This window comes from Odocoileus virginianus, unplaced genomic scaffold, assembly GCF_023699985.2.
Source record: "Odocoileus virginianus isolate 20LAN1187 ecotype Illinois unplaced genomic scaffold, Ovbor_1.2 Unplaced_Contig_2, whole genome shotgun sequence".
Taxonomy (NCBI): Eukaryota; Metazoa; Chordata; class Mammalia; order Artiodactyla; family Cervidae; genus Odocoileus; species Odocoileus virginianus.
The window spans coordinates 3,384,135-3,398,238 of NW_027224319.1; the positions used below are offsets into that span (position 1 = coordinate 3,384,135).

The 14,104-nt window shown below is 45.7% G+C and overlaps 2 protein-coding genes and 1 non-coding gene across 3 annotated transcripts in view; 2 read left to right on the forward strand and 1 right to left on the reverse strand.

Moving 5' to 3' along the window:
• LIMD1 (LIM domain containing 1) overlaps positions 1-5,750 on the forward strand; it is a 72,663-nt gene extending 66,913 nt beyond the window's left edge. The window contains exon 8 of the mRNA XM_020915965.2: positions 1,330-5,750. Within this exon, the coding sequence (XP_020771624.2) occupies positions 1,330-1,467 (138 nt within the window). The 3' untranslated portion in view covers positions 1,468-5,750. The remainder of the gene's footprint in view (positions 1-1,329) is intronic.
• Positions 5,751-8,609: 2,859 nt separating this feature from the next.
• On the reverse strand, positions 8,610-8,682 carry TRNAR-ACG (transfer RNA arginine (anticodon ACG)). The gene has a single exon. It is a non-coding gene; the product is annotated as a tRNA-Arg (tRNA).
• Positions 8,683-8,971: 289 nt separating this feature from the next.
• Positions 8,972-14,104, forward strand: part of SACM1L (SAC1 like phosphatidylinositide phosphatase) — a 62,164-nt gene continuing 57,031 nt past the window's right edge. Inside the window, 1 exon segment of the mRNA XM_020915942.2 lies at positions 8,972-9,135. Coding sequence (XP_020771601.2) covers positions 9,104-9,135 — 32 coding nt within the window. The 5' untranslated portion in view covers positions 8,972-9,103.

Sequence of the window (14,104 nt, forward strand, 5' to 3'; positions counted from 1 at the left end):
CAGATCCTTTTGGGGGGCCAGATTGTCAGGCAGGTGTGTCATTTGGGGGAATAGACTCCCTCCCCTTCAGCTTGTAGGCTGTTCTGTCTGCCAGGAGCCCCTTTCTTCAGCTGAGCCCTGAAAATCATGACGATACCCTCCCCACCCCACCGCTTGCCCCACTTGGAAACAGGCATGTCACTGGTAGGTGTGAAGGCAGGTGGACCCCGTCGTTCCCATCTCTGCTGTCACACCCCAGGCTGAAGGAGTCAGCGGTGCCCCATCACTGTCAGGAGGGCCGGGGTTTGTGAAGGACACAAATGATGAAAGTGCCTGTGGAGTTTCAGCCAGAATTAAGTGGACTCACCCACAGAAGGAGTGATTTATTTTGTGAGCTGTGGGCAGGGAGAACAGCAAGCGTGGGGGACATAAAGCTTGACCCCACTGCCAGCACTGAAGAAATAGGTGGGAATCACTGTCAGTGGTACCCCAGGTGCTGGAGAAAAACACTGAGACACTTGCTGGACTGTGCTTTTATTCACGTCGCAGAGTCAGACACAGCTGAGCTAGTGAACTGAACTGATAGATCCAATATGTGATTGATTCAACGCACAGTCTAGATAAAGGATTCTTCCGGAGCTATTCTATATCCTTTTTCCATCCTAAGTTTTAGAAATCTGGTCTGTGTTGGCCCTGCCATGACATCTCATTTCCGAGCAGCACCCTTGCAACTGCTGAGAGCTTCCTGTGGCCAGTGGTTCAGGCGTCGAAGAGCACAGTCCAGACCCTCCCTGGGCAGGCTGGAGCTGCGTCTCTGTGCTGGCATTTTCTGCCCAGACAGAGTCAGACAGCACGCTCTGATGGTTTCTGGGTCTGTGTGTCGCCTTCATGTCACTCCTGCAATCTGTTTATTTATTGTAATTATGTAACTATGAAAGTATGATAACACATTTACAGGAGACTTGGAAAATATAGAACAAAGTTACATATAGTTCCACTATATATTACAATTTTTTTAAGTAGATAAATTAAAGATTTTTAGTTGGAATTTCAATATCAAACTCTCAAAAATTAACAGAATAGACAGAAAAGTAGAAAAATAGAGTAGACCTGAAAAGCACTGTGAACCGATTCAGCATAAGATTTATACAATTTTCATGCAACAGCAGGATACAAGTTCTGTTCAAGTTCCCACAGACTATAAACCAGGAGACACTGGAACACATCCAGGGATGTAAGACAAGGTGCAAAAATTTCATGGTCTGAAGGTACTGAAATCAGAAGGCATACAGGATCTCTTGCAGTCTGTTTTTTGTTTTGCCACCACTGCGTGTTTTTGCCTCACTCCAGGACTGCGGCCTGGAGCTCAATGATGAAGACGGTCACCGATGCTACCCGCTGGAGGACCACCTGTTCTGCCACTCCTGCCATGTCAAGAGGCTGGAGAAGGGCCCCTCGCCCGCAGCCCTTCGCCAGCACCACTTCTAGCCAGAGCCTCCCACAGATCTCACGGCCAGACAAGGAGCCAGGGCTGCACCCTGAGAAGCCCACCAGTTCACTCCAGTCACCCCTGGGGTGGGATTGGGGCCGGGTGGGCCTGGGGAGGCAGGTGATTTCCTGCGTGTGTGCAGGGGTGCCTTTCCTTGAACCAGGGAGGGGATCCCTGCCGGTCTGGGACTGTGTATTTTCCAAGTGCCTTTCTCCGCTGCCACACCCTCATCAGACGACTCAGGAAGACACCCCGGCAAGCGCGTGGCATGTGACGGATCTCAGTAACGCGACCGAGTGAACCCTCCTGTCCTTTCTGGAGGGGCTCATGCTTCAGAGGGAGAGACTTGCACTCAGCGCATGCTCTGGAGAGAGATTTCAGCTGCCAGTGTGTTCAGTCCTTTCCCTCCGCTTTGGGAAATACCTGCACCCAAACATCCCCTCCCAACCACACACACACACACACACTCCCTCCCAGACACACACACTCCCTCCCAGACACACACACACACACTCCCTCCCAAACACACACACATACACACACACACCCTCCCAGACACACACACTCCCTCCCAAACACACACACTCCCTCCCAGACACACACACACCCCCTCGCCGCCCCCACAAACACCCCTTCCCAACCGCATACACACACCCAAACACTGCCCCCCCACACACACACCATAATTTAAGACTTCCACTCCAGAGCTTCACTTCTGTAGAATGGCTGCAAATTTTAATTGCATCCTTGCAAAAGGGAAGTTCTAACATGTGCTCTGCATCTTAGGAGGAATTCACTTGGTTAAAGCAGAACCAAGATTTGAAATGAGATGGAATTTCCTCCTCGTACCCGGGTAGCATTCTGGTGCCCCTGCAGATCCTCATGCCTTTAAAGGCAGCCGGGGGGTCTGACGGAGGTCGACCCTGTTCTATCCAAGTGGGCTTTGGGATGAGAACTTGGTGCGGGCGCCAGGCCTCTTTTGCCCGCCTGTTTGCCCTTTTCCCTCTGGAGCTCTCGAGAGTCTGGAACTTCAGAGTTGCTCCTGCAAAGGCAGGACTCAGGATCTTCTGTGGAGATCGTCTTGTGTTTCGCTTATTTAACATGGGCTTTGGGAAAGGGTGCCCGCATGTACTAAGACCTAGCCCCTTATAAACGAGGAGACTGTGTGTGTGTGTGCGATCTCAAAGCCAGCCTGGGAGAGAGAATCAGCTTAAGTTATTCTGTCCATTTCACAGCTTCTCTCTTCGCCCAGTTCTCGGCCCAGGCGTTACATCTGAAGAAACCAATTTTAAGGTACACTGCTTTTGTCTGGTTTTTTTTTTTTCCTTCTTTTTAAACAAGTTGTTTCCCTCTACTTTCAGTCTCCCACACACACAAAAAATACCTCACAGAAAAGAGCTTCAGATTAAGGAGGGACTCAGCCATCACGCTGGACGCAGCCAGTGCATGTCAGGAATCTCTGGCTTCGCCCAGGTCAGCCCAGAGGGTCAGAACACTGAATCACAGCTAAGGGTCAGCTGGGGACAGATCTGATTGACACTGGGTACTCTTGCTTATTCACTGCATCATCCTGGTTCCCCCAGGGTGGCCGGGCCTAAGGGCCACACCCTGGCAGGATTTCAAGGCCAGAGTCCGCCCTGTGTGTCACACGCCTGAGGCCAGAGGTCAGTACCCTTTGGTATTTCAATGAGAAGAAAGTGGAAGAAAAAGGTTGGCTGGCACTCACCCTCCCAGCCCATGGGGAGGAGACCTGGGCCTTGTTGCCAGAAGGCAGGGGCCATCTCACTGCTGCCAGCCCGGCCGGGAACACAGCGGCCGGCGGCTGCTCTCTGCCTCCTGGCCTCACACCGAGTCAGGGATTGGGTGGCTGGGACCTCGGAGGGTGTCCGTGGAACCCAAAGGCACAAGGGACTCACAGGCTATTCACTGGCCCTACTGTACTTGTAGGCCATGTTTTGCCTCATTTGCTGGCAGCTGCCTGTAAGCAGCATGGAACTGGCCGTGGCTTGTCTTTTCCATTTCGGTTAATTTCATTCCACTGCGATGCTTTGGCCAGATGTCTCTTCAACCCAGGCTGTGATGTTTGCTTCCACTGGTTCCCTTTCACAGGCTGAGCCTCTTAAAAACCCGTGAGTGTAGGCGGGCTGGGGAAGCGAACCCTGGGGTCACCCCTCCCTTCCCAGTACATCATCCAGCTCAGCCTCGGTGAGGCTGGTGGACAGATGGAGCCAGTCAGTATGTCTTAACCTGCCTCGGCCAACCTAGGTTGATTTCTGGCCTTGATGACAGGCCTTTGCTCCACTTTCAAGTCAAGCAGAGCAAAGAAAACTGCCTTGGAGCCACGTCAGAAGTAGAGGATTTGTTTGCAAATTGGTTAACAGTTGACCTTTGAACAACACAGGTTTGAATTGCCTGTGTCCACTGATACGTGGCTCTTTTTCAGTAGTTAAATACGGCAGTCTGCAGTACACAATCTGTGGTTGGTTGAATCCACAATGCAGGGGGACCATGGTTACAGACGGCTGACTGTAAGTTATATGAGGATTAATCCTAGGGTTGTTTGAAGAGCAACTCTTGTTTAAAAATCAGTGATTGATTTTTGAAATGAAAATTTTAAAGTGGACTCGACTGAGGCAATTTTGGTATCTCAGCAAATATTTCATACCATTGAGGAAGAAAAGAACAGTAACAGAATTTTAGACATTCTAGAAATCTGAGCAGCAGCTTATTATCAGGTTCCCCTGGAGAGGGTACTGGGTAGGAATCTTGTGCCAGTTCTGTCTCCTCCTCAGGCCCTTGCACAAAAGCCATGAATAGATGCACACTTACCAGGTATTTTAAACTTTCTATAATTTATTAACCAAATCAAGCTGTAATGGGTAGTTATTTATAGGTGTGTGGAAAGAACATGGGCTTTCCAGGTGGCACTAGTGGTAAAGAATCCACCTGCCAAATGCAGGAGACATAAGAGACCCAGGTTCGATCCCTGGGTCAGGAAGATCCCCTAGAGGAGGAAATGGCAATTTACTCCAGAATTCTTATCTAGAGAATCCCATGGACAGAGGAGCCTGGCGGGCTACAGTCCATAGATTGCAAAGAGTCAGACACAACTGAAGCAACTTAGCACACACACGCAGAATACACAAGCGCTTCCTAGACTAGGAAGAATAAGTTTGTTTCAAAAGGTAGGGCAGATAGCCCTATTTTGAGTTTCGACTTTAGATAAAACAAGAATTATGGCTGATTCCAGACCCCAGAGCCAACCTCCAACCTTACCCCTTGCTTCACTTTGCCCCTTAGTTTTTTTTCTTGTCATTTTTTCCACCCCAGCTAGGGTCCTTCAAAGACTGGGTGCCCTGAGCAAAGCCAGTTGGGCCTATGGTATCAGGATTCGCTCTGCTGTTATCCTCCCATCCATGGCTGAGTAGAAAGTGATTTGTTCATTTTTTATAAGGAAGGGCATTGAGTCCTGTTGGGTCATTGTCTGCATGTGGTGGCAGGACTGCTTCTCCGTGGTTATAGCGCTTGAGTGAAAACCGCTTTCAGCCGAGTCCACTCCTGAGTCCTGGGCTGCCAGTGATGTAATCAAAGAGTTCCGATCGCTTTCAGGTCCTGCCATTGGCTTGTTTCTCTGGGCTCGAGTCACCCACGATGAAAAAGAATAATGTTAGAATTTGAGAGAATGATCTGGAATTCACACTTCTTTGCAGGCCATGTTTATGTGCTGGTTCCTACAAGTGTGAAAATTTAGGAGGGCTATGATGGCTGCTGGTGCGATTGCAAAGAACGTGTACAAGACTTGACCCCAAACTGTTGCTGTCCGATGAACTTATTCAAACCGTGGGTCAGGAAACCACATGCTTTGCCTTCTCCTTTGTGCCAGGAACGAGTCCTGATTTCCCAGTTACTATCTGAAGTATTAACAACTTTTCAAAGCTATAGGAAAAAGATGAGGAAGATGTGTTAGCTATCATTTGTTCTGAGCCAGAACTGGACAGATGTGGGAAATTTCCATAGAGTGGATGAAAAGTTCACTTGGCAGAGAAATCATTGTCCCCTCCCTGTGTCTCTTCTTTTACTTTGATTCAAAATATTGTTACTGTAAAATTATTCATAATTTTACTGTTACTATAAAATTATTCAGAATATTGTTACTATAAAATTATTCAAAAGATTATGATAAAATTATTCAAAATTTTTTACTGTTACTGTAAAACTATTCAAAATCTCATGACAATAAACTGCCTTAATTTGTAGACTATTAAAGTGATCTCCACCATAATGATGTTTCCTGGATCTTCTTTTCTGTGTGTGGAGTAATAAGTAGATGGTGCTTTTTGCTAACGGGATTTGGTCTTTTAGAGCTCTGGGGTGTTTTTTTTTTCCTTGCCATTATGGTTTATCACAGGATATTGAATCCCAGAGGTGAGTGACCCTCTAGATTTAAGGCAGACATGTGCAGGAAGGCAGGTCTTACAAGGGGAAGGGGCAAGGAACGAGAGTGGCTATTCCAACTTTACAGACGTAGGCTGCTGTTTTTCTACAACTGATGCTACAGGGGATGAAGATGTAGTTGGGGAAAACATCTGGGTTGGGCTGTGCCCAGGACGAGAGATGAGGTCTCCTGGTTGCTCTCGCATGGAAGAAGGGGTGAGGAGCATATGTGATTGCCATCCATGAGCAGAGAGGGAATGACCCTGAGTCTACTCATGTGGTCAGCCCTCTGGTGCAGAGGAAGCCTTGGGCAGGGCACCTTTGGGATCAAAAGCCCGGATTCGAGATCTAATTCAGGCTCTACCACCTAACTGCTCAATGAATGTAAGCAAATTGTGTTCCCTCATCTGTGAAAATGGCTATAACAACCGAACTTAACTTAATGGGACTATTGTGGATTCGACTGAATTAGTCCAAGTAAAGGTTTCCCCACTGGCTCAGTGGTAAAAAATCGGCCTGCCAATGCAGGAGACTCAAGAGATGCAGGTTCGATCCCTGGGTCAGGAAGATACCCCAGAGGAGGAAATGGCAACCCACTGCAGTATTCTTGCCTGGACAATTCTCCAGGCAAGAATACTGGAGAAGATCCCTTCTCCAGGGGATCTTCCCAACCTAGGGATTGAACCCAGATCTCTTGCATTGCAGGCAAATTCTTCACCATCTGAGCTATCAGGAAAGATACTGCTCAAGTTACAGGTCTGAAGACTTACTTGATCTTTCTATGGGGATGATCAACAAAATAAATTACAAATGGATCAAAGTACATGGAAGAAAGCAATACAAACAAAACAATTTGAAAAGAAAAAATCGTAAGGTAATTATTGAGTATATAAAAGTGAAAATTACTGGAGGTGCAAAAATAAAAGGAACAGGAAAATGTAAATAAACTAAAAATGTTGCAATGTGTTTGACAGCTAAAGAATTAAAATCCTTAATATATTTAAAAGTTCAACAAATCTATTAAGAAAATTAGTACATATATCAAGATAAAATATATACACCAAGTAATAAATATAAGCAAAAGGAAGTTCCATTTTTCAATTATGAAAATTGCAAAAAATAATGAAATTTATAATACTCATTAGCATTCAAGGAAACTGATGCTATTGATGGAAATGTGTATCTAGTTTTTTGGCAGGCAATGTGAAAGTATGTACCAGTCTTAAAAACATCCATGAAATGGACCTTAAAAATGTCTGTCTGATCATTCAACATCTAAGAAATTTTAAGACATATCAGAAATAAATCAACAGCATTACTTTTTAAAAAGTATTAAACTGACAACCCAAATTCCCAACAAAGACGTTAATATTTAAAATATCTAGTTTTTTCATGGGCTATCTTCAAGGAATATTTAATGATCATAAATCTCAGATGAAAGCTAAGGGAACAAGAAGAACACAAAGACATTTGTTAATCTCAAATTTGGAAAAAATACTTGAGGTTTGACAGAAAACAACAAAATTCTGTAGAGCAATTATCCTTCAATTAAAAGGATTTGGAAAATATACGTGTATAGGTTTATTTATATTAAAAAATATGAAAAAAGAAGTCCATAAGAAAAAATTATGACGCTGATTGTAATGAGAGATTATGACGTTAATATGACGTTAATATGATCTCGTGATGGGAATTTGGACTTTCTTTTTTAATTCCCAGTACTTTTCTGTATTTTACAAATGCCCTGTAATTTCTTCAGGAGGAAAAAACGTATTGGAGAGTTACTACTGATCGATTGAATGATTAGTGAATGGACAGTGTCAGATGTCACGTTTCAGGTTTCACTCTCCTTTCCAACACAGACCTTCCGTCCTTCTTAGGTCTTCCACTCAGGCACCAATAAAAGGAGCTGTAATAAATTAGATTCCCCGGGGTCTTGGTACTGTAAAAACACCCTCTGAAAGGACAGGGCTGCAGACCCCGAGCACTTCGCGGACCCCCAGCCAACGCGCGCAGTCGCACTGCAGCGTTCCCGCCTCCGCTGCAGCTTAGAGCTCGCCGGATCCCGGGAAACGGACTGCACGGCTCTTCGCGTCGCAGCGGGGGTTTCTGCTCCACTGGAAATGCGCAGTTGTGTCCTCCGCTAGCTAACCTCCGGCCACAGCACACCCCCTACCCACCACCATCCTAGCTGTGTTTTCCTAAATGTACCCCGTTTACAGAGTCTCCTCGTGTGTATCATTAATTAGGGCACTTTGCAATTTACAAACCACCTGAGACAACTCCGGGGTCCAAACCCAGCTCAACAGATGACATTTCGGACAGAGCATGCTTAAGGAAATCAACCCCGAATATCCACTGGAAGGACTGATGCTGAAGTTGCAATACTCGGGCCACCTGATGCGAAAAGCTGACTCACTGGAAAAGACTCTGATGCTGGGAAAGACTGAAGGCAAAAGGACAAGGGGCAGCAGAGGATGAGATAGCATCACTGAATCGATGGACATAAATTTGAACAAACTCCGGGAGATAGCGGAGGACATAGGAGACCGACCTGCTACAGTCCATAGGGTCGCCGAGAGTCGGACACGATTTAGCGAATGAACAGCAACACAAACCTTAAGATTCGAGACATTCACCCTTTTCACCAATCCTTTCTAAGGACACCCTGTTAACATCAAGCCCAGACATGACAAAAAGTACACCTCGAGCCAGCCAGGAGTCGAACCTAGAATCTTCTGATCCGTAGTCAGACGCGTTATCCATTGCGCCACTGGCCCTGTACAAGATAGGCTTGCACTGGAGCACAGATCACGCCTTACGCACCTAACGACTGGCTCCACGACACTAGCGTTGTATTTCCGCCGCTGCGCGGGGCGCTGTGCGGTTCAGGTCTACAAGCTCCCAAGGCTCCGCCTCTCCCCAGCCAACGCGCTCAGCCAATCCTCAGCCGCTACGTCACCGCGCTCGTCCTCGCCCTCCCACGGCGTCGCGTCGGAATGTGCGCCTGTGGCGCTCAGTGCGCGCGCACTAAGTTTGTCCACCGTCGCGTCCCGTTTTCTCCCTCAGCCTGGAGGGGCGGGGCGGTGGGAAGAGGCTGGGACCTGCGGCCGCTGTAGGAGGGTGACCGGTAGCGCCGGAGCCGAGGGGGCGGCGCGGGGCGGCGCGGTCGGAAACCGAGGAAGGAGGCTGTGGTGCAGGATGGCGGCCACGACCTACGAGCAGCTGAAGCTGTGAGTTCCGCAGGCCAGGGGCCGTAGTCCGAGGGGGCCTGCAGGGCAGCGAGGTGCGGTGGGGGGCAGGTGTCGGCCGCCGGGAGGCTTCCTGAGTCCCCACCCTGGGCGGGGGGCCGGGTGTGAGAGTCCCGCGCGCTCCCCGCCTTTCTGGCCAGGCGCGGCCGCCCCTGGGTCCCTGCCGGAGTCGCCACAGGCCCGGGAGCGACAGTCCCGCCAGCCTGTCTCCGCTGGACTCCGCCTCAGCGCCTGCGGCGGGGGCTCAGAGCTGCTCGCAGGGCTCGGCGTTAGCATGCAGCCCTCCGGCCGCCCTCCTTCCCTTTTTTTTTTTTTTTTTGCAGAGGTGGCGTCTATCCTTATTGCTTAGGAGAGAAAAAGTTTTTTTTTTTTTTTCTTGTTTCAGGGGCCCATGGTAGCATTTTAAAAGCGCACACACGAGTGGATAAACCTGGTCTAGCTGGCCATTGAAGTCTTCCCCACCAGCCTTTAGACTGCAGGAAAAATTTAAAAGTACAAATCAGTACTCTTAAGGTCCTAAAAATGTCTACTTGGCTCTAAATGTTATCCCGCCCAAGTATAAAGCAGATTCCTAAGTCCGTGTTGACAGCCAGGGGCTCCTGTCGAGAATTTTTGGCTCTGCAGATCAAGTTTTCGGTAAAGCCAAGCTCTCGAGGCTTTGAGAAAATAGGCTCTGGTTGTTAAAGAGTTATGAATTAGGTGTTTATAGGGTTTGAGGTTTGTCCTGGATTAAAAAGCAGTAACGTGTATTTCCCTTAGCGTTACCATCATCCTCTGCACTTTGCTTGTCTGTGAATAACTTTGTTCTACTCACTTTGTGTCTTAATATTTTACCTCTAGACTGAAAATCCAGTGATTGGTACCTCAGAATGTCTTGGGCAGCAGAAGCAAATGTAATTTTCCAGAAGCTTATCTATCCTTAAATAAGTTAAAATATCTTGGGACTTAGGCAGAGATATCACATTTCCTCTACAGGGAAAGGAGGACAGAAAGATGTGGTTTGGACACTTGCTATGCTCACAGAATCTCAGGCTCACTTAACTTTCTGGAAGGTTCAGATAAAGGTTAAGGCTGCAGAATTGGAAGTGAGGTCATGTCCACATCAGATGTTTTGAGTAAAAGATGATTACTTCTTCCTCAGCTGCTCCCCGCCCCCCACCTTGCCACAGTCTCTTGATTCTTAATTCCCTTGGAAAACCCCACCTGCACACACTCTCCAGGTTCTCATTTGCAAGGTGATCCTTGTTGGTTAATTGAGTCTAGCAAGCTGTCTTTGACTCTGGTCCTGGCCAGACTGGTGTCACGTGGGCCGTCTTGGCTATTAGGTTATTGTCTACCTGATAGCACTGAAGGGTTTACTGTGACCCTACACCAGGTGTCAGTTGTGTTGAAGCAGTTTGGAGCCTTGGCTTTATTGCAGCTCAGCATTAGGTTATGAAATGTGGTTGAATTTTCCTGTGGCCAAGATTGAATGGGATGGAGAACTTGAGAGTTAGCGCGATAACTGTCTAGGAGGCACTGAATGCATCAGTCCCCAGACCTTAAAAAAAATGCCGGGGTGGGGAGTGGGGCTCTATAGCTATAAAAGAGAAAGGAAATTTGGCACTTACATGGTGATGCTGATTCTTTTGTATTGATTTTTGTGAGAAATGGAAACTATAAATGTTTGGTGAAAAAGCAAATCTGGGGTTATATGAAAGTCATGCTCCAATTTGTCACTGCTTAACTTTTTCTGCTTGCAAAAATAGTTCTAAGTGCTTCTGTAAATGAAGATACAACTTTTTTATTTTTGGAAAGATAAAACTTTGTTTTTCTTTGTCAAGGGGTGTGTATGTGTTGGAGTCTGCTTTTATTTCTTCTCTTTGGCTCTTGCTGCTCTGAGGCGTAATTTTAAAATGTGACCTGAGGTGGGTTTTTTTTTTTTTTTTATGCATTGGAGGTGGAAATGGTTTCTGTCCCACATAAGAATTAGTGGGACACAATGGTCATTTTCTAAAGTGCCTAGAGATGTGTTTTAAGAGATCTGTACAAGAGATAGTATGATTATTTTATAATGAAAATATTATTACTGGGTTTATTTAAATATTGACGTGCTTGGGATTTTAAAAGTTTGTTTTTTGTTATGCCGTACGTTTTTTTTCCAGCCCATCTCTGTCATATGATGCTCACCTTCCTAATGCTTGCATTTCATCCTCTGCTCTCCTGCTTACAGTCTCCAGTTCCATTTTATTGACCTATAGGATTAAGTCCATCCACATTTCTTAGCCACCTGTATTCTTGCCTCTTCACAGTCTGTCCCCTAACCTTATTTCCCATAACTGCTCAATGCCTTTTGTTTCTCATTTCACCAGACTTGGCCACCCTCTTTTTACTTCCAGGTTGGTCTTATTTTGATCTTCGTATCCAGAAGGTCTTCCTCTCTCCCGTCTGTGTACCTGCTGATCACATCTGTGGTAGAGCTGAGGGAGTGCAAGCTTTTTTAGTCGCAGCAGACTTACATTCCCTTGCTGCTTTGTGTCCTGACCCTGTTACTTACTCTCCCTGAAATGGGATTTAGTCTGTAAAACGGGAAGGTTTCTACTTCACAGTATCATCATTATAAGGAGTGACAGAGTATAGACACAATCAGCGTACTTAACAGATAACTCCTGTTCTCTGTGAGGCTTTCCCCCCATGTCTGTCTCTTCACTGAGCTCCTTTAACAGTCGGCGCTCACAGGGACTAGACCCCAGATGTCCATGTGGGTTTGCACGCCCTGTCTCTTAGGATTCATTAACAGTGCACTTAGGATCTAATGGACAGGAGGACTGAAAGTTAGAACGATTGATCCACAGCCTTGTTTGAAGCACCCACTTTGGCGCCTAGAAATGATGCAATCATCACGTATACACTTTGTTTCTCCAACTGAGTTACAAGTATGTAGAACATATTAGAAACATCTTAATGTTGATTTCTTCTCTAGTCCTCCTCAACACCTAGCACAAAGCCTGGTGCGTGGCTGGTCCTCAGTGGAGCACCTGAGTAAATGAAGAGAACTTCCTAGTACTAGCACTTTAAAAAGATCAGTCTGGGGTCATCTGGAGTATATGATGTAGCGGCAGCACCTTAAGTCATTTCTTGGATGGGGTTACCTTTCCAGTGCCTCTGTGAAGTCTAGGTTGATGTGTATTCTCTCTCATTGTGGAAGACCCGGAGGTCATTGCCCTTGTCTCCACAGTTAGGTCACACAGCCAGACAGGACTGGCCACGCGCCGCAGCAGGCCCAGAGTCCACGGGTCCTTCCATTACACTGTGCTGTTCCTTGTACATTACCTTTTCTTCTCTTATCTCAGTTCGCTCTCATCTTAGTCCTGGGTGGTGTGGAAATGAGTTACTTACGATTGAAAATAATGGACATGTTCAGTTTTAATTTGAACATGTAGAAAACAATAGTGATTTGTTGGGAATTTGAAATTTATACAACTTTAGCATCCAGGCAGTTCTGAGGATCCTATTTCATTTAAATCATTTATGTAAGCTTGATGTCAAACAATGACAAATTTGAAATTACAAGACAGTTAACAACAGAAATCCATTATTGGAAACATTGCAAGGTGTTTTTTCCTTTTAAAATGTCAGGTGAAAAATGTGTAAGGCAGGAAATCTAGAAAGTGAATCAGGCTGCAGCTTATATCTAAAGAAACACTGTTTCCTCAGTTAAGAAGTGGCTTTTCTTTTTTAAAAAATTGTCATAGCTATGAGGTCAACCAGGGCAGAGGCGCTAGAACCCTGGGAACAGATCTGGACTTGGCTAGTCTGTGATGAAGGCGTATGTAGTCTATCCAGTACAGTGAGCATTCAGATTTTTCACACATCTCTCTTCCTGACTGCTTTCATCCAATTCTACCTCCCCCTGCCTGGCCTCCGATAACCACAAATCTGATGTCTTTTTTATGAGTTTGAAGTATAATTGACCTACAACACTATGTTAGTTTCTGGTACGCAACATAATGATTTGGTATTTTTGTGCTTTTCATAATGTATAAGTCTGGTTATGCTATTTCATCATACAAAGATACTAATCACTATTGACTGTATTTCCCACGTGGTGCACTTCGTACCCTTGACTCATTTACTTTCTTACTAGAAGTTTGTTCCTGTTCATCTCCCTCACGTAGTTCTTTCCTCCCCCTAATTCCCTCTACTCTTGCAACACCCCTCACCCCCCCCACCCCCCCCCCCATTCTCTGTATTTGGTTCTGCTTCTGTTCCATTAGATTTGTTCATTTGCTTTGTCTTTTAGATTCTACATACAGATTTTGCCTTTCTCTTTCTGACTCATTTCACTTACCATAATACCCTTTTAGTTCATTGGTTGTTAAAATGGCAAGATTTCATTCTTTTGTTATGGCTGAGTAATATTCCATTGTATATATATGAAGCACATCATCTTTATCTGTTTCTCTATTGATGAGTATGGATTGTTTCCATATCTTGGCTTTTGTAAATAATGCTGCATTGAACGTAGGAGTGCATTTATCTTTTCGAATTAGTATTTTTGTTTTCTTCAGATAAATACCCAGGAGTGGAATTGCTGGATCATATGGTAGTTCTGTTTTTAATTTTTTGAGGAGCCTGCTTTCTCTTTTTCATAGTGACTGCACTAGTTTATCACCAGCTCGCAGGGTTCCGTTTCCTCCACATTCTCGCCAGCACTTGTTCTTTGTTGTCTTTTTGATAATAGCCATCTGACCAATGAGAGACGGTATCTCACTGTGGTTTGATTGGCATGTCCCTCATGATTAGCGATGTTGAGCGCCTCTTCGTGTGCATATTGGCCATCTGAATATCTTCTTGGAAAGATGTCTGTTCCGATCCTCTGCCCGTTTTTTAATCAGGTTGTTCGTTTCTTTTCTCTTGAATTGTTAGTTCTTTATATCATGTGTATCATTTGCATATAACTTCTCCCATT